This window comes from Callorhinchus milii, unplaced genomic scaffold (assembly GCF_018977255.1).
Source record: "Callorhinchus milii isolate IMCB2004 unplaced genomic scaffold, IMCB_Cmil_1.0 Scaffold14, whole genome shotgun sequence".
NCBI classification, from domain to species: domain Eukaryota; kingdom Metazoa; phylum Chordata; class Chondrichthyes; order Chimaeriformes; family Callorhinchidae; genus Callorhinchus; species Callorhinchus milii.
The window spans coordinates 6980512-7007555 of NW_024704755.1; the positions used below are offsets into that span (position 1 = coordinate 6980512).

The following is a 27044-nucleotide window of genomic DNA, read 5'->3' on the forward strand; positions in this document are numbered from 1 at the left end:
AAAATTTGGCTTTTAAGAGGTATCTTCTTTTAAAATGCAATATTCAAAAATGTTGTCCTATTATCTTGCCCTGAAACAATCAGTTTGTGCCCTTTATAACTTCCATCTTAGAAAATGTCTCAAATCCCAGGCAGATGAATGTTGTAATCAAAACTACAGTCTTGGAACAAATTCAAAATTTACATGTAAATGTTAATTGAGTGATTGTTTATTTCCTAAATAACACACAGGATTCATGTCAAATATGGTGAAATAAAACAGCAAAAAACACAACTGTCAATAGTTCCATTTAAAAAATCTATATTTACCCTAAAGTGATTAGAGAAAAAAACATTTCAAAAGAAATCTCAGAACCAGCAGTGATGTTCCTCCAATTGGCACAGAAGCTGTTTTATCTAAAAACCATGGGTGCAATGAATAAAGTCACTTACACCAACTGAAAAGGTTACAAGCATTTCTATTTAAAGAAATGGGTACCAGAAGAAATCATATAGCAGTAAATAAAAGCAAAAGTCATCAGCTATTGCAAATGTGGAGCTGGAACACTAAAATGTCAACCCCAAGTTTAGGAGATTAGGGACTGAATCCCAGCCTGAGCTGACATTTGCACAAGATGACAAGCATCTGTGATCTCAGTTAAGTCTGCTGTGTGATATAACTTCCTGCATCTGCATTCAAGAAGGAAGCAGTAGGATAAACAAAGTGATTCATCCTGCTCTTGCAGATAAAAGAGGACAATATAGGTGAAAGGATTAAATTAATGGCTTAGGAAGGGGGAGGGAAGGTAATCAAAGCTAGTTAAGAAAATCAGCTTCGACTTAACTCTCAGCAGCATTTACATTTCGGAATTTTTAAAAACTTGGCCAATGGCACTACGGCTGACCTATGTGCAATAATGCATCAACAATTATCTGTAAATCCCAGTTACAGAAAATGTTTTTCAATTTTACGTTCAGTTAACAACAATTTACATTTATATAGCACCTTTCATGTCAGGAAGTCATTTCATAGCTTTTCACACAGCTGACTGAGAACCAAATTAATAATGCAATAAATGTTTTGCTGAAAATAGACCATAATAACCTAACCCCCAGACATTATATGCGTCAATTCAGACAATGGACGAAACCTATTTCAACATTCTTCAATCGTGTCATTCTAAAAGAACGTGCTGCAACAGTTAAGGCACGCCTTGGCAGTCCGATTGGAAATTTTCTGCACAGGAGCCTGAAATGGTCCAATGGTTCTGTATTAAAGATGCTTGTGGAATAACACAAAATAAATCTCCTAGATTGTAATACTGGCCAAAAATGGTTCATCTAATTTGGCACAATTTAGATACTAATGTCAGTGTGATAAGGTTAGGATAATTTACCAATAAACAATATCCAAAATCTACTAATCAGTCAATAATGGAAAACATGGTGTTATGTTTTACACAAATGACAAATACACTTGAAGGTAAACACATCTACCAGGTAAAGCACACTATCATACACGTACCGCAATTATACAAGTAAACACTTATTTATAAAAATTAAGATTAATATGGAAAGGAATGTGTTCTCTCATGCCAACCTGTGTTACTAATTCAAATCAGTACTGCCACTAAGGCAAGACAAGATGAGAAAAATACCTTGATTAAATGATCTTACATTTAAATTATTGTGCAATAAGAAAACATTCAAATGTTAATGTTATACTGTACTTAGTGAGAGAAAAAATAGTTTGCATGTTAAGATATTTAGCTGGTGATTAAATTAACTGGCAGTGCAAATTTTGTTTCAACAAATTAAAACTTGTAGAACTGGAACAAAAAATACAACCTCTTGCTTTCAATGGTAAATGAGCATGAAATAAAACTAGGCCTGAAGGACGAGTTGGAACACCTGGTGAATAATTCTCTTAAAAGTGAAATGATACCATTCAGCAGGAGCTAAGCTAATTCTTCTCACATACTCTTTCCGTAAACAGTCATTGTTTTCAATTGTGTCAAACCAGACATTGACATGTTACAATGCAGTAATGGAACAACTGCAGAAGCCTAGCTTCTAATAGGGTGCATCTTTCTTTTTCTTGAGTCTGTAGACATGGAAGGTTTTGTTCCGAAACACACGGGCAAAGTAAGTGGTGTACGGAGGTTGGTTAGACTTGATTTCATCGCAAAAACGTTGATAAGGAGAGGGTTTCAAATCAGGGTCATTTTCTCCTGGGCCATCCATCACCTAAAAACATCAGATTTCTGAGGTTAATACTTATGCAACCCTCAAAAAGGATCATAGTATCATAGATTCTATAGAATCATAGAAATTTACAACACAAAAAGAAGCCATTCGACCCATTGAGTATGCACTGGCTCTTGGGAGCTTCCACTCCCCATTACTAAATGTAGTAATTTAGATTTACCCTGAAGGTGAAGTTGTTCCTTTAACAGCTTCATGGATCTCAATTAAGGCACACACACACAAATTTACTCAATGAGACCCATGAATCACATGTATTAATAAAATTTGAAAAGTTAAAAGTCGCTTTTTCTGACAAGCTTGAGTACTTACATGCCCATTTGCTACATCAAGCAGATCTCTCAAGCGACAGCCTCTGCTGTGTCTTCTTTCGTAACAAACACTGTCCTCGAGGAGGATGTAGTCTGCACCGTATAATCTCAAGATATTGTAAACATCTTCAGGGGAACGGCGTGAATAAATCTGATAGATCTTCAGAAAGGGACAAGAAATAAAAACTCAGTATTAACAACAGAAAATGAAAGCAGAGAACAACATGCAGTGGAGTCCATTTAGCCATTGCTTCTAACTGATTCTGTACAATGCTCGCTCTCTATGCAGTTCTCTCTCTTCCCAATTTTATTTCCTGAGGGAGGTAAATAACCAAACATTTTAAAAACACATTTAAGATCAAAGTATCAAGTTTCTTTCTCACCACTAAACAAGATCAAGTGAAATAAATCCAGGATATCAATGTAATGTTAATAACTGATGTTGCATTTATACAGTTCCGAGCGGAACATCAATGTGTAACTTTACATTGTTAAGGTATCTTATCTCTGGGTGAGAATTACACACTCCTTTCAGGTGCATTCTGAAAGGAGCGATCCTTCTCTTCTCATTTTATGTCGAAGATACTTGCCCGGTCAAAGCAGTCTAACAAAATACACCTCACACTTGGCTTTCAATAAAATATGTTTTATTTATTCAAACCCATATACTTCAATATATATATGTATATATATATATTCCTGCTTTCGGAGCATTCGACACAAAAGTAACAAACACAATTCTTATATAACGCTTTGAGAATAGTATATTAATATAAGTTTAACAAGACATAATATTGCATACCTTGTAAGATATCTAACCACTGAGCCTGAACACTTGAACCACCAGGGGTAACCAAATAGAGTAACCTTACCCCAAATTGACATCTCTTTTAAGTTCCTGAGATTCAGAGTTTTTATCATTAGTGATATTAAAGTCAAATGTTAGATAAAACCCCAAAACTCAACAACTCTCCTATATAACGCCACTCCCTCTCTTTTATACCTCAAATGTGCTTATGTGATATTTTTTACCCAATCAGTTCTCTGTACTTTGACAAACTCAACTCCTCATTGACTAAGAATTACCTCCTTCAATCAATCCTTCCTACTTTGACAGTTCGAAAACAAACTTGCTAACTCAACTATCTTTCAGACTAAAAGACTCCGACAGGGCAATAAAACCCATTAACGCACAAAATCTAACAAAAAAGCCATAAACCGAAAGCACTTATCCACCATTTTTATCCCTTAAGAGAGATAAACAGATTGATATTGCAATTTAACAAATTCAACAGACTATCTGGCTCTGAACACTTGTGAGCCCTCTTCATGATTCCAAATAGTCACCCTATTAACCCTTTACTACCTCACAGCATGATAGCTGATTTATATGGTCTTGAATTGGGGCTCCAACTGATTTGGGCAATCCAGGAATCAAGTATTAGTATTTTAGGATTATTAAAGGCAGCTTATGTAATCAGCTTTCTGATAACATTATGTTCAGAATTCATAGGCTGTTATGGTTTTGAGCAGAGCATGGGACAAGGAGACCAGTGTGATTATATAGGAGTATACAACACATAGTCCACTAGGGAAAATATTCCTTTTAATCTTGTAATACAAGAAGCACTTTTTTTAACATTCGTTATGAACAGTGAGAACAGCAGAGTACTCAGGACACACGGGAAATTCAGGGTATAAAGGTAGAATGGGCTTCTCTGCGGATTTGTACCTGCTTTGTTCTTTCTCTCAGCTTCTTATCTTCATAGTGAGGGTGGTTAGTAATGGTTCTCCCGGTACACAGTTTGACTCCTGCTAACAGCTGCATACTTCCAGCAAACACCCCATCTTTTGGAGTTTTTGTTCTGAGGGGAATAAAATGTCATTACCAATTTAATTGATGCAGATGAAAAGACCTCCATTTAAACAAAGAAACAATGAAGTTTCACTATCATTTTGCCATAGTGCAGAGGCCGAATTTCAGTAGGTAGGGATCATGCAAGAAAATGAATTGCAATAGATAATTCGGGAATAAATCTCTGTAGCAAAACAGTGTTAAGTTAGGATGTTACCAGGGATGAGTAGATACAGCTGTCAGAATGATTGGCAAGGCTAGAACTTTTCTTTCTGGAGCAGAGATGACACATGTGGGAGAAGGGAATAGAGGGGTATGGGAGAGAGGGAATTAGGTGTGGAGAGCTCATGTGGAGTATAAACACCGGTAGGGACTAGTTTAGTCAAATGGTCTGCTTCTATGCTGTAACGTTTTAGGTAATTAATTATACTGAATACTCAGTGGTGATGAAGATACCACAGCAGGAGGGAGGAAAAGAAACTAATAATGGGAGGGGTTCAACCTGCTATTCCGTGTTAGGATGGTGCATGTGGTCGGGAGGAGGAGGGGGAAGAAGATAAGTTCAACTCTCCACCAAAGCGGTTATCTCCTGCACATCTAACCATTTTGATCAATGGTGCTATTGTTTGTTTCGCTGACATAACTGAGGTAAATGGAATGATTAAAAATAATAAAAACCACTTTGTCACATGTGCATCCATCTCTATGGTAATAATTTACACTCAGGTTGAAAAGGTGCCTGCATTAGAGTACTGGAAGGCAATGTGTTTCTGTTTGTAATAGCCTTTTAAGGGAGAAGGTAATGAAAAAAGGAAGTAATTTCATTGAGAGTACTTGCTCTCTAATGTGTCCACATTCTTAACTGTCAAACATCGCCTTTGTTTTGAAGAATAGCCTTTAGATCTTAGGATTCCTTCTGTGCCAGATGACAGCCATTTATTCAAGGGAAAGCAAATTGGACACATTTTTCTGTCAAGAGGTTCATTTCTTGTAGAATGCATCTGACAGGCAGCATCGATTTCCATGCAGATGGCTTTTTAAATCCCAGCTGAGATAAGCACAAACACTGCAAAACTTGTCGAGGGATTAGCACTCTGAGCAGTAAGTTGCAGAATTGTCCTCACTGTGGGAAACGTGAATTCACACAGTGTTTGCATGCTTTCTACCTGCTGGTTCAATAGCAATATTGACAGATGTGGGAGCAGGGCATCTGCAGCCCACAAAGTTGGGAAATAATTTGGAAAAAGAACTGCAAAGCTGATTTTTAAAAGAATTTCTGGAGGACAAACATTGAGTCAGCACGTGTAACTTCAACATGATGTGTTATGGAGATGTAGGTGAAAGATATATAGCTATTTTGGCTACTAAAATGGCCTTTGCCATCAGTGCTTTGGGACGTCCTCCCGACTTGAAAGGCGCTATACAAATGTTATTTTGTATTTCCCTCACATAGTAAACATTATCTATCATAGCTGTGTTACGATGAGAAATTGTAGACATTCCCCAAAGGGTAGATATGAAAAACAGAATGAGAAGGTTACCTAAGCTGTTCTCACACATCTTAAATGCAGAGAGGCATGGTAGAGAATACAGTTAACAGTATGTGGCATCTAGAGAAAGGGTAGTGGTAACAAAAACAAGTTTCTGGAAAGTACAGTCACACATTGATTCAAACTCCTCCTTGAACAATGTCTAACTAAATGAACAATGACGATTTAATGGCTCATTTCAGGATCTCAACGGCAGGTCATCCCTACAAAAGCAATTTCTAACACAACACACCCCAATAACGGCAAGGAGTCATAGTTCAAACTGATTTACGTTACAGAATGCAAAGGCCATTTTAATTAGGTCTGACAGGGATGGCGCTTTCATGAAATTATAGGTCGAATTTATTTCAGGAATACCATCACCTTGAACAGAATAATTACATCTGAACGGAAGCCAAATGAGGAATTTGCACGTTGCTGACCTTGTGCTGCAATATTAATATTTATAAATAACATACATCTATAAAGAACAGATCATGTGGCTGAGTTAATGACCCTAAGCAGCAGCTTCCTTGTCAGATTTCTGGACTGCAGTTACATCTCCCTTCGATAAAGTAATGACAACAAATATCATTTGTATCGTGCCTTTCACATCAGGATGACGTTCCAAGGCACTGAAATATCTAATAATACATAAGGCTTATCCTGTAGAGTGTAAATGTTGGCAATGTAAACGTTAGTAAATTGGAGTGACTTTTTTTTGTAGGCAAAATCCTTTTTTGTGGCACCACCTTCAGAGTAGCAATGCTCTTAGTTTGTCAAGAATAGGAAAGTTTGCACAACTTTAAAATAAAAGATAAACTTACTTGATCCAGTTCATTAATTCAACTGTGTCTGGGTCATAGAATTCCCTCAGGTCTGATAGTTCAGCCATCACTTTCGGCCAGAACTAGAAACACAAGAGATCAAATGTTGAGCTAGTAAAATGCTTATGTCCACATTATGTCTGTTTTGTAGCCTCAGGCTTTGCATCCTAGGCTCTGGCTAGCGACTGGTAAATGACATCTCCACAGCCACTGGTGATGAAACTTTATAACCCAAGATGATCTCAACCTCTGCTGTTTTACTCATCCATCAATCAGACACTTGGCTCAGCAACTTTTTATCTGCAAAGTCAAGTGTGCCATAGCTAAAGTAAGTCAAGATTCCTGTTCAAATGCGTGGTATGTACACTCATTGTTAACATTCGCAGAGTCCACCTATGTGCTTAACCTATTTTTAAGCATCGAAAGGAAATTGATAGCATGGGCATAAGAGAATTCTGTTAACAAAACAGATTTTCAAGCTAACAAATGTATAAGCTTAACTTAAGTAGCACGTTATTTCATGGTATGTAATGATATATGTTGATATATGGAATAGGGCTAAATGGTCCTAATTTCTAACAAGAGGATACAACATTCATTTGGAAACTCCATTGAATGTGAAGCCTTACCTCATGGCAAAGGTAAAGAAACATCAGTACGGGAACTGCAAATCTCATCACACGTACCTACAAAACAGAGTAAGCTAAAGGTTAAAAACGTTGGATTTTTCTGTTCTGCAGTATCCCAAATATTTCAATGATGTACTTCACATGGCAAGAAACTTTGCTTCCCAGACCTACAAATTTCTAGTAATTTTTCACCTTAAAATTCACATTAGTCCCAAAGCTGAAATTGTAGCTGCCTGCCTTTCTTCATACACATTTCCTTGAAACAAGCTAAATGTCAACAATGCACAGAGTTCACTTGCAGGATAATCAGCATAGTCCTGTGAAACCTTCTCATCCATAAATTAAAGACAGACAGTCTAGATTACAAATTTCGTGCAAAATACACAATCAATAGCTGAATTATTCTTGATGATATTGGAAATATCATTTGAAGATGAATTTCATTCCTCAGAGCTGTTGTATTATGAGACATTCTAAAGCTAGAAAGAATATTTTGAATATTATACAGTAACTAATGGTACACCTTCCTTTGAAAAATGGCATCTGACTCAGCATTGTTACCTTCTAGGAGGTTATGATTCTTAACCAACGTTATTAAACTTCAATGGCTTTTAATCCAAAATAATCTAAAATACTAATGATAAAAATATTTCACTATAAACCTCACCAGAGAAAATATTCAAATAATGAAAACCTCTCATGTACATCACCTCACACAGAGCAGCAAAACTAAATGGTTTTAAAACAAAATTTAACAAAAGGCAGACGTGAACACGTTTTGATAAATCTCTTGTAAAGCAACAGAAAAATAACACAGGACAGTACAGAATTAGTGTTCTGCACATTGTGTAGAGTTAATTCCAAAGCGTTGAGGGACTGTGTGCATGCAGATAAGAGCACTAACCCGTTGAGGAGAATATAGATGAATTGCTTTGAGACTCAGACTCCACAAATGATTGCTGCAAATTCCAGCAGATGCAAGGACACACAGGTGGGATGTCCATAAGTATTTCATTCTGTAAGAAATTGAATTCTGTGAAATACAGAGATAAAGCAATAAGGGAATTTCCCCAAATTCAGACTCCTTGGGGCTTAAATTCTGGTTGATATTATTTGTGATGCTTTTGGCTTTATCAGCCGTAAATGGGTTACCCCATTATAAATTGCCAAAGGGTTATTTCAATTTCAGTCCAATTAGAGTTAGAACTGTGTTTCAATGATCTATATCAGAAATCAATAGGACTGGAAAGCACTCTGTGTAGGAACAGAAGCCAGAAGGCTGAGTTCAAGTAAGTTTTAACAAAGGAGCATTGGCACTAATTTACAAACAAATTTGCTGAGGTTCCGTAACCCATTCCTCGTGCTAATTAACACATGGAGGCATAAGTTCGTTGCACATTGAATACTATCTATGAAAACTATCCCATGATACACATTAACACTTATTTGGAATATAATATCTCTAAATAAAAATATTAAAATTGACCATTAATACTACAAAATTCAGAACTTGTACATCAGTTCTATTTTCTGTCTACTATATTAACCTTTAGAAAGACAAAAATAAGACCATATCATCTCTGGGCTTGTATGAAAGTACCTCATTGTGCTTAATGCCAGCAGACCAAACAAGAGATTATGCACTAGATTGTAGGCCATGTCTGATTTCAGCATCGTCACTTGCTCGTCTTTAACAGCTGTGATCTGGATGCGAGATGAATAGCTGATGCAACCAGGGAGAAAATTAAAATCATAAATAGAAATCAAACAGTTTAAGAGTTGAATAAATACTTTACTTAATGCAGACTGAGTTCAAAATAGTCACTTGATGGTTAGCTGTGACCAAAAGTAAATTCATTAACAAATAAATGTCAATATTGTTTAGATCTATTACTGGAGTATAGCAGTCAGGCTGACCAAATAACACCAAAACCTCACGTACCTGAGATTCCGAATAGCAACAAGTACAGCAATAATCATGGTGAAGAATAAAACCAAAATATATGAAGGGAAAACTAATGTTTTTGAAAGCCTTTGAAAAGTATCATAGGGCAGCAGGCCAAATGCTTCTTCACACAGGTATAATTGAGCATCAAAATCCCTAAATTAAAAGAAATTTTTGTTTAAATTTTTTTCTCTTGTTGGAACATTAGCAATCCAAACACAACAAACACTATATTTGCACAGTTATTGGCAATTTTGCCAGTCTGCTTCCATGGATCATATCCAGAAATATTTAAGTGACAGCCCAAGCACAATTAAATAACTTAGCGCTCTTCAGTGTTGAGAGGAGACATCTCAGAGGGGACATTATAGAGACGTATAACATGTTAAATGGGATTGAAAAAATAAACCCAGAATAATACTTCAAGATGCACCAAGACAGTAGAACGGAAGGTTTTAAGTTGCAAAGGGCAATCTCAGGACAGACTCCAGGAAGTTTTTCTTTACCCAGAGATTAATTAATGACAGTGTGGAGATCTTGAATTCTTAAAATTTAAATCATCTGAAGCTATTATCTCACCGTGTTTCTCCAAATCCAAACTTTGCTCTGAGGAACTTAAAAATGTGTTCATCAGATTCTAGGCCTAGAAGGTTCTGCAACAAAAGGGAACACTTCAATGTAGTTACACTAGATTTATTAGTACCCATTTTACTGTATTATTTTCCCAGCAGTCATCTATTACCGAGTCATCATTCAGGATGAAATACGACATTAAACAAATGAGACCTTTCAGAATTACCGGAGACTTCCCTCATAACATGAATTCCAGTGTTACTGAAAATATACTGTAAGCAGCATTTTTCTGAATCCAATATTTTTGTATATTCACTCAGAAATGTTAAAATTAAATGTGCCATGAAAAATAAAATCGTACCTTCACTAAAATTGAATAAAAAAGGGCAATTTTAAGCATGGAAATATAGGATTGTGAACTAAGAATTGGGACTACTACAGAAAAAAATCAAGCGCCAAAAATAAACAGATATACTTTTGGTATTCACAGGTTTTTTTTCCAACCCTTTCAAAATCTTTCTCCAGGAATAGGTTGGCAGATGTTCTAATTTATGATTCTTTTGTGTCGTACAAAATTAAACTGCAAGGAAAGGCCACATTATCACATTTTAATACCAATTCCTGATCTGTGATTACCAGTTAAGTAGTCATCTCATTCCCCTGAAAAATCCTTAAAAGTTTCGGAAAGTAGATTTTAAACAGCACTAGTTACTTGCCTTAATTGTGTTATTTGTTAGAGCTGTTAAACAGAATACCAGGCCAAGATGAAGCACTAGTTTTGCAACTCTTATAATCAAACCACCAGTTTTTAAGTTTTCCTAGTTTAAAAAAAAGAAACATGTGTCATTGGAATCTTCAGTTTCAAGATCCATAAACATGAACTAAAATCAATTAGAAAAACGGACGAGACAAATGTAATAATATATTTGGAAAGACAACGTTTTCAATGCCAGTCCTCAATTAAAAATCTGTTAAAGATTCCGTCTCCTATTTAACACAGTGCTTGACAAAGGTTTAAGATTCATGCAGGCAATAATATTCCTTTAAAATATGGATTATGAACTATTTGGACATATACCTGCAAGCATTTCACTGTGAGGGCAGCAAAAATAAAACTTAGGAACAAAGAGCCCAACAGCATAGAGTTGTTAAACTGCAGTATACAGACGAGAAGCAACGAGGCCACTTGAACCAGGTAGAGAGATGTAATCTAGAACAGAAGACAATGTACCAATTAATCCTTTCACAAATGCAAAACCCAAAATAAAACCACCACCAATCCAGGATCAATTGTACACATTAAATCATTTCCTCACCCATTGGTCAGAAATGAAAAAAAATTCTTCAAAAAAATGATGAGTACAATTTATAGACAAGATAATAATGCTCTGGGTAAGTTCTTCGTGGCCATTTTGGCTGAACTATTAAATGTTTTATTTTTAAAAAACATTGTGGGTTGAGGAAGACATTTGAAAATAAGACTTTCCCTGTAATCCTGAAATATTAATGTTGTAGCAAATACTTGCAGTTTCTAATCTGCAGCTGGACTCTCAAAGTCAATATAGGGATGCGAATCAGATCCTGCAAATGCACTGATTGTCAAAAAAAGAGCTTGGATTATATTTGGACCAGAATTTGCCAATCTTAATGAATTTTGGGGGTTTAGTTTTTTTAAAATCCTGCCAGCAAAACACACTAAATGACATAGCATTGTATGAATATCATATGATCATATGATCAATGAGGTAATGACACTTTATTTTTATAATTATTTTAGTTGAAGGGTTTTCAGTTAAAAACCTTGCACCCAAACCTAAAAGCACCATGATACACTGCTGGTCTGTTCATTCCATCTTGGTAAACTTTCTCCAAATCTGCTCTCTCTAAATGTTACTGTATTGGAAACAAGAACCAGGGTCAGGTCTGGAGCTGAGCTTGTGATGTAAATGCAATCACACGTGTACAAAATCCACATCCAGGCATAGCTTTCATGCCTGAAGCTAACAGCATTAGCACAGTTAAAAGCTCAGTCTATTTACATTCAAATTCACATTTGATCTGCATTGCTCATCTCTAACTAACTGAAGATGCCAGCATGAAGCCATAGGGCACAATTTACTGCATGTTTTGGGTAAAGAGTAGCAGATATACTTCTGAACTCATCGGTGATAAAATTCACTGCTTACAGAATTCATTTTCTTTGAAAGTGTAAACATTTCAGTGACTATTATGGGAAGCTATCTTTGCAGAACAAAAATGATGTAAAAATTGGTTGAAGCTGCCAAGATGTAGCTCTTGTTAAAACACAGCAGTGGCATAGATACAGAAAATGTTTTGATCCGACAAAGGCCACAGATATGGCACTTTTCGGAAAATTGCACAGGATGCCAAACAAGTGCAGTAATTTTCTTTAGTTTGCAAATCAGCTGGATTGCTCACCTGTCCAAGCCAGGGGGATTTGTGGAGAAGGGTAAAGAATCCCACTGTAAGAATCTTGTTATAATGTTGGCTTGCTCATAAACCTTGTGGACCTGGCTTTGACGAACGGACTGGATGGCGTCCTGACCAAAACATATAGTGCATGCACTGAATGCACTGCTGACATCACTTGGAGGAAGTAACAGATGTCTGCTGTGCTTCATGTTCAAACTGATGGGGGTGGAAACCTGACAGTCTTCAAATCAGCCATACTTAGTGCATTGCAGAAGCTATCAGTGGCAACTCACTACCCAGAAGTCAGACATTGTTCTATTCTTTGTTATAAGGCAGGACCTGACAGACTGGACTCAGAGGACCATTTTACTCAGGGTTGGCTGTATTAAGGAGGATTTGAACTTGTTTGCTACATCAAAGATTTGTTTTAAACTCAAGACTAATTTCTTTCTCTTACAATAATTTTATCTCACAACCACACTAACCAGCTTGCAAACACTTGCATGAACACTATTTTGACTGGTCTTCATTGGCCCATCCAAAGGTGGTCACATGTGAATTCCTCTCCCTTTAAAGAAGTTCTCTTATCTTTAGGCCTTTATGTGCAGCACAACCCTCACTGTGGAGATTGCAGACAGTGGGCCCACTCCATCTTAACTCCCAAAGACACACTAAAATCAACCGCTTGTTCCTTCTGTGAATAAAGGCTTTAGTTGCTGTTAGCAGACTGGCCTCAGTAGATAAGTTCCTGGGTGAGCCCATCCACTCCATGGTACTGCTCATGGCTGCAGGAAACAACCACCATTCATCTTCACATGTGCACACAAACAAAAACTAATTTAATTTGATTTCAATTAACAAGAGTTTACAGCATGATATTAATCTCACATTACCTGTCGTCCGGGTACCATATCTAAACAGTCCAAGGAAAACAGAGCCAATGCTTGTATCAGCAAAATAAACTGGTTAAACTGCCAGGTCACGCAGAAAAGGAATGTTGAGGTCAAGATCAATGTAAGTGATAGCCGCTTAAAATAGAAGAAATAAAGAATACATTAAGTAAGTCATACACATGCAAATACTTAAATACTTTTAAATTCCTTAGCTTGAGTACACAGTTTTTAAAAGACTCTCTTGAATAGTTGAATTGACATAAAAATGGGTAAATTCCAAAGGTGAGGACATTTGGTACTGTGTCTTTCTGGTACTGTGAGACATCAATTTTCGCCTTCCTGACACTGCAACACATTGTACTTGGAGAGTTGAGAAATATTACAGAATTATATGAATAACTACACTTCCCTTCCTTCTCTTGGAAGCTCCTTTAGGCATCAGAATGAAATACAATTTCACCTTCCTGGGCTTTTAGTTGTCTCTCTGTCATGGAAAACTCATCAGGAACTCTTCACAAATTGCTAGTAATTTTAAATTAAGATCTCTAAACAGATTAAATCATCAAAAGCATTCAAACACCCGGGAATTCCTAAGTGCTCTCCTCTCATTATTTACGAGCAATACAGCCCTTAACTGAATACCACTATTTACTTCTTATTCTATCTGCACTCAGTTTACTTCCTGTTATATATTTATTAATATGGATTAATTTGCATTCTTATAGTCAGAAATACATTTACAAACTTCTTTTACTGTAGCAGACTGTTCCATTTGTTATTTCTTACAGAACAATAAAGCTATTCTCCGCTGATTCATGTGGTCTTCAATAAAACAACTTATTCCAACAAAGCGATTTGTTATACTAGAGAGAACACATTCCTATGCTATGCTTTATAAGCCTGGATCTGTGATTTATTATAATATATACATTTTTAAATGAAATAGGATTAAATTGAAACATTTCATCCTGAGAACTGTACTTGTGCTGCTGCTAGAATATTGCAGAGTAGTATGTATTCCTTTCAAATTACAGACAATATAGCAAAATATGGCCTTCCACGTACACTACCACTACAAGATAAAAATGAATACTGTTTTTTCAACATGTAATAAGAATAGGTATCATCACATTCAACATCCCTATGACCAAGCCAGCTTTGCTACACCTCCAGCTTCAGGGACTTTTACACATTTTAAAATATTTAAATAGAGGAAGTTGAATTTTGGAATGTCAATGAGAACTCTAGTCAATAACTTATCCAAAGTGCGTGCAATAACAACAGCAACTTGCACTTATATAGCGCCCTCCACGCAGGATAGCAGCTCAGATCACTTTACTCTCCATACTTCATGCTCCCCAATGATGTTAAGAGAGAAAAAATCCTGGAGCGCACCTGCCAATCAATGTTCACTTCTGTATAGTAGCCTGTATGCAGAACGTGAGCTATCGTTTCTTTTGAAATATGTTCCCAAATAATTCTGATATTGATCATTACAGAAGAATCGTCAGACATAGGTTTAAAAATAAAATGACAATTGCCCATGGGAGACTGCTAAAAGGTTAATAACTATATAGATCTTTATCCTGATTTAGAGGGATGTTTTATTGGAATCCCTTGACTGATATTGTCACAGTCCATCTACATCAAAACTGTGAGAGGCTGTCAATGTTATTATTTTATTATTTTAAAAAAAGTGTTGTTTTAATCCTAACACCCTGGGACCCAAATGAGATGCATATTTTACATAAGGATTATTTTCGTGCTGGTAGATTATTCTTAAATTTGCTTCACAACATTAAACTTGAGACCTTGTAAAATCTCTATACTGACCTGTTGAAGAGGTTTCAGATGTGGTCTGAGGTAGTATGTAATTGCCATTATTTGTAACGCAAAAAATGGAAGTGACCAGTTCTCTCGAAGAGGAATAGTAAACTCCACTCTTGTAGTATCTATTCTATAAAAGATGACAAAAAATCTTGACTTTTACAAAGGAACATAAGAGGTTTTGCTACTTTCAACTGCACTTAAAAAAATGAAATTAAATACGCTGACAAATCTAGAGAAATATACAATCTGATCATCGTGTGCACTCAAAACAAAGGATTGACAGGTTTTAATTTTGCAATTTCAAAATTGTCATGCTGGGGTTTGGTACCAAGGAAATAATCTTAGAGCAATTTGGCAGAAACAAAAGCAGATTACATACAAAATTAATAAGAACATCAAAAGCGCACAATACATTTTGAAAGAAAGACATGGTTCTCTGCTCATGGTCAACTACTGGTTTATGCTCAGTCCACTTGGCCTACAGATGGCATGCATCTTACCTACAATTTGTAAGGCATACCTATTTAGGAGATACCATATGGCTGCAAGGGCTCCTGACAGCCAGGTTCCACTTAGTAGCCAGCTGGTAACGTACATGGAAATGACATAAATGGTCTGGAGTCCAAATATTGCATACAAGTAGAAATAAACTGGTTCCAGGTAATTCTGTTCAAACAAGATTAGACAGATTACTTTTCACAAATATAAACCAGCATTGTTTTAACACTAGTTTATAAAAGCTTGGAATACATTGGCATAAACAATATAAATGCCATCATTAAAGCGGAAGTTCTTACCTGAATGGGCAGAATTCTGTACAAAATGCTCAGTGCAACCTCTTGGTAAATGTTCATTCGCTTCAGGAGGTTTATCGTTCTCCTCGATTCAGTTTTATTGTCATACATGAGCTCATTCAATCCTTTGCAAAAAAAAAAAATCTTAAAAAGGTACATTTATCTGCAGCAAAGTTAGTCACGTGTCACTCCTTGACAAAGTTACCTGCGGCAGAATATCCTGCTTCAGTTTTTCTATATTTTATCTGTTCAATGAATTAGCCACCCCATTTTTTCATATGACTCCCTCGACAGAAAACAAACTTGTAGCTTTGCTCAACTGAGCAACTAGTGAGCCCTCGATTTCTCAGCAAATGTTTGGACTGGATTGCCTTTTAAGAAGCAAGATGAAGGGCCAATAACCTGTGGAAATGTGGCACATTTTCTCTTCATAATCTACAAATTCTAAACATTTGCATTCTAAACTGGGCTGGCATGTGGCAGGACAGTAAGTTACTGTACAGCAAGCAATAGTACATTTACCAAAATGACATTTCATTACTGTGCAATACTGGTTACTAGGGATAAACATCTACAATACAAAGAATACTCATTCTTGAATGACATTTTAATACATTGGAAAAGAAATTTCAAGATTGCTGGAACAATTGATTAAAGTCATGTTTTAAGAACTCGTTTAACACAATGTCAGAAATGAGCCTTATTGCAATTTATTCACCTTGGCTTATGGTTGGGGCTTGCAGCATCTGTTTGTAGTAAGAGTAGTACAGACCACATTCTGTCCTAAATGAAATTTCCCGCTCCACCTCCTGCAAGTAAGATATGACATTCAGCAAATATAATGTTATACTGCCACTCCTCTCCCCCCATGCATCCTCACAAATGCAAATTCTCCTAAAGGCTTAGACTCATGCCAGACTGGATAATATTTCATGGACACTAACTCCAGTATGTCAAACAATTGACCATTCTCTATATACCAGACTGAACAGTGAGTGTTATCTGGTAATACCATTATTGATTTCATCCACAACTGACATCCACAAAGGCACTTCTCAGAAGGGGTGACTGGTCAGCTATCAATTGTGGGAGTTCCAAGGGCAACAAGAACAAATATCATGCCCCCTTTTCTGCTCTGGCTGAGATGAGCTAACTCAGCAGAACAGAAGCTGAACCTTGGACATTGCTGATCTTTACACTTGCTTTTACCTCCAGTCAAATGCAATAATTACTCATTTGTTTCAGTCACTATCGTACAACATCAGCTGCCAACTGTCATGGGTTCTTAATTAACAAGGACCACTGGAAGCAAATTAAATGTCAGATAATTTCTAACTCAACATTGTTTTACATCTCATTTCTTAGTTCAAAAGATCCATTTATTGAAATGGATAAAATGCCATGCCACATTATTGACCCAATTTCCAATGATCTCTGCTGTAACAATTTAATTAAAACAGCATTACCCTTTGGGCATAAAGTCTCATTCGGTGCAAAGCTGATTAAAGGCCCCTGAGAAAATTAATTTGAGGAAATCAGCCGTATATGCTACGTACCTCACTCAGTGCCATAGTTGGTTGCACACTGACCCACTGAGCGATCAAGAATGTGGACAGATGCTACTTGAACATACTTATTGATTGATGCACTGAAAAGTAACAGGGATGAGAACTAACACCAGCTACAGTGCGTAAGTAAATACAAAATCTTACACTTTAGCTTATGATAAAGCTGATGTGGTAAATATAAGTTATGTTTTCCAAATGTTTGTGAACTTCTCAGTTCGTGAAAACTGTGATATTTGGATTCAGAAAGGGTTAAAAACAGTTTGGTAAGAGAAGCGAAAAACAACCTGTGAAGCCCAAGCAAAAATGCTTTGCATTGGTCATCACTGAGCAGGTGTCAGCCAAATACTAGATGAGAACAACCTACTCATAATTAAATGTTGCTACAAGGCAGCTGAGCTTCAAATACTTATAAAATGATAAATGTAGCCGCCTTTTTAATCTACAATTTCCATAGGAGATAAATCCAATACACGAATATGTCAAAACCAATTAAATTATAACTATTCTAGTCAGACAGCTTGAAACACACATATGCACACAAAGCACACTTGGTAATGAATCCCTCACTCAAAAACCTACTGTTCCTAAGCCTGGCTTCATTGTAAATGTGATCTTATATATTGCAGCAAAAGGCTTTTCATTTATTCCACCACTTGCACACAGGTACCATTAATATATTTAATTGAAAACTCTGGCAGAATCACAGTTTGATATCGAATGCAACTTAAAATCAATCGGTGAGGTAGAAACTAGCAACCGATTTCATCACTTCATAATGAAGAGTGGTAGAAATAAATTTATCACGGTCAGCAAAGTGACATTATAAATGATGCCACAGGTGAGTTTGACCAGATAACTCATTCACCAGTCTTGTAAATCACATTGCTGTACAATGTTCAACTCTACTTCAGTTCTTTAAATTATGCACACTTCAATACATGTTTTAATTAGGAACTTACAAGTGCACAAAATAACGCAATAGTCTAAGGGAGTTGCTGGTATTTTCATTGCTTAGACGTGTGATAAACAAACGAATTGCAAGTGACAACAAAAATCTAACTGAACTTGATTAGCATTTATCAGAGAAAGCACCCATTGCGACAAAGCAATTCAGTGGCATAAAACACCCCTGGTGTTTCAAAATGAATGTCAGCACCTTGAATTGAATTATATTTGGAAATGCCAAGTGCTTCTCCAATCCAGGAAAACAGGAAGAATGCAAGTTACTTGAGTCATTTTCACACGTCCAACAGTGGCCAAATAAACAGCATTACTGTCAGAACGCACTCACCCCCAACTTTCATTTATATAGTGCTCTTCATATAGAATAATTTCTCTGAGCACTTTACAGAGATGGTATCAGACGTTGGGGAGAGAGGTGACTGTAGCCACAGTCGAAAAGATAGGTTTGTAGAGAAGGGGCAAGATAGTTAATAATAATCCTTGCACTTGAGACGTCTCAAAGCGCTTCACAAGATATACAGAGTTCCAACGGCTGGAGGCATAGTAGCTGAAGGCTTGACCACAAAGCATTGCTAATCAGACTTTCTGCATCATTGGTAATGACAACTAATGTAAATCGAATGCAACAAAAGGGGACCTGAACCCATTCTATTTAATTTTATTTAATTGTGTGTAAAAGAAAATCAGGATGTTATTTTCATCACATTTAGCTATTTGGCAGCCTGGTAGTGCAAAACCTTGTTTGACAGTGTCATCTAGTGGTTCCTGCACTACACAGCATGATTGACTGGGCAAAATCAAATATCTGCAATTATTCAGAGAAAATGCAATATTAAAGGAAACGTAATCTGATTTTGCCCACAAATATAGTCAATTCACTTTACAGCCTATTCTGTGAAGCGCTTTGAGACTCTAGAAGACGTGAAAAGCGCTATATCAAATGCAGAGATTATTATTATTATACCACATTACTGCGGGATGGCCAGATATTTCACAAACTTTTCATATTCAATATCAATGAATGCTTGAAGATTTGTCATTTTTTTGGGGGGGGGAGGGGAGAAACAGGGAACATGGGGGTATTGTCCAGAGATATATGGTTCAATTTGCAAGCACTGAATGACGGAGACCAATAATATCACAAAAGGATAACAAAGTGCATAAACTTTGAGACAATTCATTACAAAATTGGCACAATATTCTTCCGCACTACTGTGTACTTAGGTTTAAACATGCAGAAGTTTTTTAAAAAATTTGCAGTTTTTATTAACCAAGTAACCCACAAGATGAAACAATAGCATTTATATTTTGGGAGAAAGTGTGTTGCAGTTGGATGTGCAAATCCCTTGTTTTCTAAAAGGCAATTAGCAGAAACCTCACCTGTATATTCGAAAACCAGAGGAGATTCTCGTGTAGAGAATAAATAGACCAGGAGTGAAAGGATCCTAGCATCAGTCCCACTGTGAGAGCTAGCAATCGGGCGAGTGCTGTTCTGTTTGGAGACAGCCACAACCTATCTGCTGGCACCTCAAAAGGGAAGGTGTTGCTATTTCCGCTGGTATCAGAACAAGTGGCATTCTGCTCACATTTTTTCACCGAACACTGCTGCGAAGCGCTATCGACAATTTTAGATAGCTTTTTCCTTTTTCTTATTGGCATGTTGAGACACTAACACTGAACGCAACACCTCTTTTGCTTTTATGTTCCAGTTCTACAGATGGTTTCCACTGGCTTGGCTGGATTCAGTACCTGCCTTATTATTCAATTAAGACGCAAGCAGGAAGCTATGAGTCATCCCTGGGGTTGCCATAGAGTCTTGGGTGTAAACATGAACTCCAGAGCTTTAGTTGGCTTCCTCCAGTCACTCTACATTGGCAATATTCCATAAGACCATAAGATGTAGGAGCAGGAGTAGGCCATTCGGCCCCTCGAGCCTGCCCCACCATTTAATAAGATCATGGCTGATCTTCTAACTTAATTCCATTTACCTGCCTTATCCCCATATCCCTTAATCCCTCTATCCTTTCGAAATCTATCAACCTCAGTCTTGAATATGTTCAAGGACTGAGCATCCACAGCTTTCTGGGGTAGAGAATTCCAGAAATTCACTACCCTCTGAGTACAGAAATGTTTCCACAACTCAGTTCGAAAAGGCAATTTTGACCCTTAATCTTGAGACTACGACCCCTAGTTTTAGATTCTCCAACCATAGGTTTCTATAAGATCACCTCTAATTCTTCTATATTCTATAGAGAATATAGGCCTAGTTTACTCAACCTATCCTCATAGGTCAACTCCCTCATCCCAGGAACCAACCTAGTGAATTAGCCTGCACCACCTCGAAGGTGAATATGTTCTTTCTTAAATAAGGAGACCAAAACTGCACACAATATTCTAGGTGCGGCCTCACCAAGGCCTTATACAACTGCAGCAAGACTTCCCTACTCTAATCCTCTTACAACGAACGCCAACATGGCATTAGCCTTCCTAGTTGCTCGCTGTACCTGTATCCTAACTTTTTGTGACTGGTGTACAAGGACACCCAAATCCCTCTGAACACTAACATTACCTAGCCTCTCCCCCTCTAGAAAATAATCCGCTTTTCTATTTTTACTACCTAGGTGAATAACTTCACACTTCCCCACGTTATACTCCATCTGTCACCTTCTTGCCCATTCATCCAGCCTGTCTATTTCCCTTTGCATTCTTCTTGTGTCATCCTCACAGCTTACTCTCCCATCTATCTTCGTATCGTCCGCGAATTTAGATATATTAAGTTCTATTTCCTCATCTAAATCATTGATATAGACTAAATAATTGAGGCCCAAGCACTGATCCTTGTGGCACTCCACGAGTCACATCCTACCAATCTGAGAAGGACCCGTTTATCCCTATTCTCTGTTTTCTGTAGATTAATTAATTCTTTAAAATTGGAGCTGTATATTGTCCAAAGCAGCCAGTTCTAGTGATGCGTAACAGTGACATTAAATAACACATTTGTAATGATCTTGGAGTCCAGGTTGTTTTGTTTGGCTAGTCCATACTAAGCCATTAAATATAACCAGGATTTAAAAAAAATTAAACCAAACCAAATGCAAATAGAATTAAGCAGAATTAACAATATAAACAGAAGAATTAACCGTTTATCAAATTACACAGTAGACATCTATGATCTGAGAAATAGAAGCCAAAAAATCATATTTCTAAGTGTTAATTTACTCCAGATCTTGGACTGAAATGGTCCTTGAAGTCCAGACAGAGTGGAATTTACCACACCATTCTGCAAGGAAGGAAAGAGGAAAATTACATTCAACCCTTTTTTATGACTGCCATCCTGTTTGCCCATGACTGCATCGAGTTTTATGTTTAAAGATCTAAACACGATATACCCAGGGTGGTCATGCTAGAAGCTATAGTGATGTATGTATCTGTGCGAGGGCATGGGTTGAGCTTCAACCAGATATATATTTAAATTAAGCAACAATTGAGGCCACAAACTGCAGCATAGGCAATATTTACCAGATGGATACGCACATCTGCTAAAACAAGGCTTTGCAACAGCTGCTTTCATTCTAGCTTTTTCATGGTTTCTTAAATATTTGAATATTTAATAGATGTAACTTTCCATTAATCCATCTCCACAACACATGGCCTTAAATCAGTGCCAATAAGTTCCTTCTGAGATCAGAGTCTCAATGATGCAATTTTGCTCCTGATGGGAGTTCCAAAATAAACAGATTTTTAAAGAAAACTAACCCTAACCTTGAAGTGTACACCAAACTATGAAAGTGCAGCAATATAATAGTAATTTTTCTTTCACAGATACCTATTCATAAAAACTGCATATCTCTGAATCTCGCAAGGCTGATCAGAATTTAGATGGCACTGGGTAATGTTCGATGTTCTCTGGCAAATCCTACACAATATGTTGAATTATGTTGCAAAGAAGGATAGTGTATAAGTGCAAGTTTATATCTTATTTATGGTATTTGTGTGTGTGAAATTAAATATATTCCTTCTCATTCAGGGAAAGTTTCATTTAGAATCTTTACAAAAAGTTGCATTTATATTGCGTACTTCATATAGGTTAGCGTATCGGAGTAATAACTTACACAAATAGGGCAAAACACAAATCCATTGGCATCTATATCAGTTTTCACATTTAAAGTTAAATTAATTTTGAGGTGGCGTAGGGTGACTGGAGAGATATGGGATTCTTCTCTAAATTGTACTGTATGAGCTCCTTTTAATTTGAGTATTTGTGACCGATATTTATCGACAGAGACATGCTTCCCTGCAGCGAGACAGGATAAACTGGCAACCAATTCACCTCAGGCGTGCTTTGGCACAGGCCTGCCTACCTGTGTGGTAGAGAAACACTGTACGGCATTGGCAGAATGAAAATAAAAGCAAAATAAAGTTTGCTGGCAGAGAACGTGAATCCGTTACATAACCTTTGCTGCCATCTTGTGGCAAATGTAACCATATTCAACATTCAAACAAAGAATTGTTCCAGGCAACAGATCCACCCTGAACAAGTTTAATTATTGTTACTGTATAAAATCAAGGTGCAACTGCTGATAATGTCACCATTCAAAAAGGTAACCAACATCTCGCCAATCTATTTATGTATTCTTTACAGACTCAGCCTTCTTACCTGGATAGAAGAAAACCACAGATCATTTTCATGCAAAGTCGCCACATAAACAGAGGTCAAGAGTCCTAAGAAAACTGCTGCTAATCCACCAACCAGGAATGTTATACCTTTCAGTCCCACTCTACCTGTTGAATAACGTACCACATTAAAAACAGATCGCAATAGAATACAGAATAGTGAAACAGAACAAGCTGCTTCTCAGGATAGTTATTTTAGTATTTCCTATCCTCTATATTTAAAATATAGAATGACTAATCCTGGATGTGCTGCATTATCATATGTCGCAATAAATCTGTGAAATGTCGACAAATGTTTCAAATCATAATATCCAATAAAAGAGAATGAATGAATTATGATAATTTAAATAAAAAGTAAGTGTGAAACCATCTTTATCTAACTATTTTAAATGACAATGTTGATGTGTAAGGTAGGAACATGAATAGCCCATTCAACCTGCGGAGGGATGGAGGGCAGACGGTGGGGTCAGAGTGGCAGAAGGCCCAGCTGCCAATGGTGTAGTGGGCGAGGCGGGGGACGTGAAGATACAACGTTCTGTTCCGAGCCTATTTCAACAGCAGTATTTTGCGCCAGATTCATTGAAATGCCCCTGCACTGCTTGGCTCCCATTGGTTTGTACTAAACCTTCCTGGCATTTGGCCAAAAGTTGCTGTTTGTGATGTGTGTACATACACAGTTTCTGCCCAAGAAAGACTGCTACCTTTGCAAGTTCTAAGCAAACTGCACTTGATACAACATTACAAATGTTAGCTTTGTCAATACTGGATTATTCAAAGATACACTTGTAACCCTTGAATTTAATATGATACTTATCACGTCAAAATGTTTCAAATTATTTCACTGTAATATGTAGTGACTATGATTTCTAAGCAATTCTTTAAAGCAGTCCTTTTTGTTATTTGCTGCAATAACTTATTATGTACAACTTTCTAAAACAATACATATTCCAGCCAATTGGAGTTGAGGTATAGATCAGCCATGAATGGCGGAACAGACTCAAGAGGTTGAATGGCCTACTCCTGTTCCTATGCAATGTAATGTAATGTCATGTTCTCACTGCAACACACTCTGTTACTGCTCACGCAACTTTCCACCTCAGAGGGTGGTAAACAGGTCTAGGAAGAGTCCATATAGAAAGCCAAAGATGAGATGGTTGAAGTTGTACTGGAAGATGTAAACACAAATAATGACAACAAGCTCCAGGGAAAAACATGACTCTGAGCTTTTGAGCTGTCAAGAACTAACCAAATGACAGCTAAAGCAATACATATTAGTCTATTTAATTAAGGACAATAAAAAATGCATTCATTAAATCAGGTTCAAAGTGTAACATTGAAAGATGAATCTTTAAGTGTGATTGTCTCCACCTATGATTGAAATATTACTGGTTGAAGCCTTCATTTTGGGCTTTTCAACCTCCTGGTGTTTTAGATTCTCTTCGGAGCCTTTAGCTGCCTTTCTTCGTTTCAAAAAGGTCATGACTTCAACTTCGTCAGCTCCAGTTCATCAAATATTGCTGATCCCTGAAACAGAAATATATAAATATGCAGCACCTTACAAAAATATTGCACTTCAATTTCACAATGATTACGCTTGTAGTCCGCTAGGCATAACCCATGGTTAGTTTTACAGGCGACTGCAAAACAAAACTTAGTATGTGTCTGTTTACAAAGAGAATGGGGTGGGGGGGGGGGGGGAGGAGGAGAGAAGAGAATGGGAATTAATCCCCTCCCTCCCAGTGTCAGGAGTCCGGAATCCAGACAAAAGGTCAGGTTGTCTCCCTATATAGGATTGTCCGTAAATGAGTTGAACCTTCATGGTGAGTTACTGCAAATACATAATGGTAAGCAACAAAAAGAAATGCTGACACTGCTGCCCAGCCTGCCCACCGACGCCGCTGCCCACCGACGCCGCTGCCCACCGACGCCGCTGCCCACCGACGCCGCTGCCCACCGACGCCGCTGCCCACCGACGCCGCTGCCCACCGACGCCGCTGCCCACCGACGCCGCTGCCCACCGACGCCGCTGCCCACCGACGCCGCTGCCCACCGACGCCGCTGCCCACCGACACCACCGCTGCCCAGCCTGCCCACTGACATCACTGCCCGACAACACTGCCCAGCCTGCCCATTGACACCACTGCCCAGCCTGCCCACCGGCACCACTGCCCAGCCTGCCCACTGCCCAGCCTGCCCACTGCCCACCGACACCACTGCCCAGCCTGCCCACTGCCCACTGCCACCACTGCCCAGCCTGCCCACTGCCCTGCCTGCCCACTGCCCACTGCCCACTGACACCACTGCCCAGCCTGCCCACTGCCCTGCCTGCCCACTGCCCAGCCTGCCCACTGCCCTGACTGCCCAGCTGCCCACTGCCCACTGCCCAGCCTGCCCACCGACACCACTGCCCTGCCTGCCCACTGCCCAGGTAACCCTTCACCCACACACCCCGGCGGACCCTCCAGTGAGATCCACTTGAGCCCCTGACAGTTGGTTACCTGCCGAGCGGCGCTGCCTCGCCTCTGCTGCTCCCGCGGCGCGCGGATAACGGGTCGCCGGAGCCTGAACCTGAGCCGAGGAGGAGGAAGCGACCGTCGGGTGATGATGATGGTGATGGGGGGGGGGGGGGGGCGGAGGGCACCGGAAGCACTGCCCGCGCCGCAGAACTCGGTTGCTTGTATTTCCGGGTGGAGAAGCCGCTCAGCCATCTCCATGGTAACCAGGTGCCATGGCAACGCCGAGGAGAGGATGGGGATAGAGGAGGCCTTTTTGTGGGTGGTGGGGGGGGGGTCCATTGAGTCTCATCCTTCCTTCCAGAATGCGTCGCGGACCCTTCGTCTCCCCGTCTCTTTTTAACGCCCATCGTCCCGGGACGTCTCTCCCGCGCGAAGAGCGAGCTGTACAAGTGCAATCTGTTGTTGTTGTTGTCGGCGTCTTCAGCTCCGTCGGGCAACCAGCTGCCACACAACCATGTCCCAGCAGCGGCCGTCGAGCGAACGGCCGGTATTTGACGCGGGGGAATCTGTTGGCCAAGACACCGGGAGAAACTCCCTTCGCCTCTTGAACAGCCAGTGCCTTCCTTACTGGGATCTTTGACGTCCGGCCGAACGACCAGACGTATAGACTACAGACCTCCGTTTAACGTTTCACTTTCCGACACTGCGTTGGAGGGAGGGCCGGTCTAGGCTGTGATTTCCAAAATGGCGCTCGAGTCCACAACCTTCTGACCCAAAGGCGAGAGTGCTACCAACTGAGCCGGACTGACATTGACGAAGTTAGAGTGACACCTAACTTCCATGAGTTCAGAACTAAATCTTGAAGACTTGGGACTTGCTTAACAAATCTAGTCTATTAAAAGCAAACTTTTAGGGAGCTGGGTAAACCATATGAATAAGTATACAACCCTTACTTATGGGAACCGGTCTTGGATGCAGTATGAAACTCAGAAAATCGAGATCCATCTGATCACACTCAGAGGATCCAGCATTGGGCGGCAGATGTACCTGTTTTGGGGACTTCCCCCTCACCGAGGGATACCTAGCGGAGCTGCAAAATATTGATTTATGTGAGATAACAAAAAAAAGAACAAATCGACAAACTATACTGCATCATCAGTAATGTTGGGGCAAAGTCACCCCTAGTTTCCTTTTTGGAGTAAAATCTGTGAGAAAGCAGCTGCCACTCTTAAATACAAGAATACAATACAAAGTTACATTGGTAAAGCGCCTTTCATGTTGGGAGGATGTCCCAAGGCGCTGAACAGTCGGATTAGGACTGGAGCGGGGCGGGGTGGTGGTTGGGGGGTTGAGATTAGGGAGGGTAGGAGGGTGACCGAAGGCACGGTCGAAGAGTATGGTCTTGAGGCCTGCCTTGATGGTGAAGGGAATGTGTGATGGAGTTCTAGATGGTGGGGGCAGAGTCTGAAGGCCCCAATACCGATGGTGGGGCGGGGGACATGGAGCAGACCGGAGCCTGCT

At 38.8% G+C, this 27044-nt stretch overlaps 1 protein-coding gene across 1 annotated transcript; it reads right to left on the reverse strand.

Moving 5' to 3' along the window:
• Positions 1–192: 192 nt before the first annotated feature.
• Positions 193–25656, reverse strand: dpy19l3 (dpy-19 like C-mannosyltransferase 3). The gene is made up of 19 exons (XM_042340397.1): positions 25566–25656; positions 24436–24591; positions 23051–23247; positions 16581–16671; positions 15866–15987; positions 15589–15734; positions 15072–15195; positions 13239–13373; positions 10991–11122; positions 10629–10730; positions 9919–9992; positions 9337–9495; positions 8995–9117; positions 8299–8410; positions 7395–7451; positions 6766–6848; positions 4287–4419; positions 2556–2714; positions 193–2225 (listed from the first exon to the last, which is right to left on the reverse strand). The coding sequence occupies exons 2-19, from the start codon at positions 24545–24547 to the stop codon at positions 2052–2054; spliced, it is 2235 nt and encodes a 744-aa protein (XP_042196331.1). The 5' UTR covers positions 24548–24591; positions 25566–25656; the 3' UTR covers positions 193–2051.
• Positions 25657–27044: the final 1388 nt, after the last annotated feature.

Excerpts from the sequence above, each read along its gene's own strand:
- dpy19l3 (XM_042340397.1), bottom strand. The coding sequence starts at position 24,547 with ATGACCTTTTTGAAACGAAGAAAGGCAGCTAAAGGCTCCGAAGAGAAT. Across the intron at positions 23,248-24,435 it reads CAGTAATATTTCAATCATAG|AAGCAGCTTGTTCTGTTTCA; the intron begins GTGGAGACAATC and ends AACTATCCTGAG. Across the intron at positions 2,715-4,286 it reads TGAGAGAAAGAACAAAGCAG|ATCTATCAGATTTATTCACG; the intron begins GTACAAATCCGC and ends CCCTTTCTGAAG.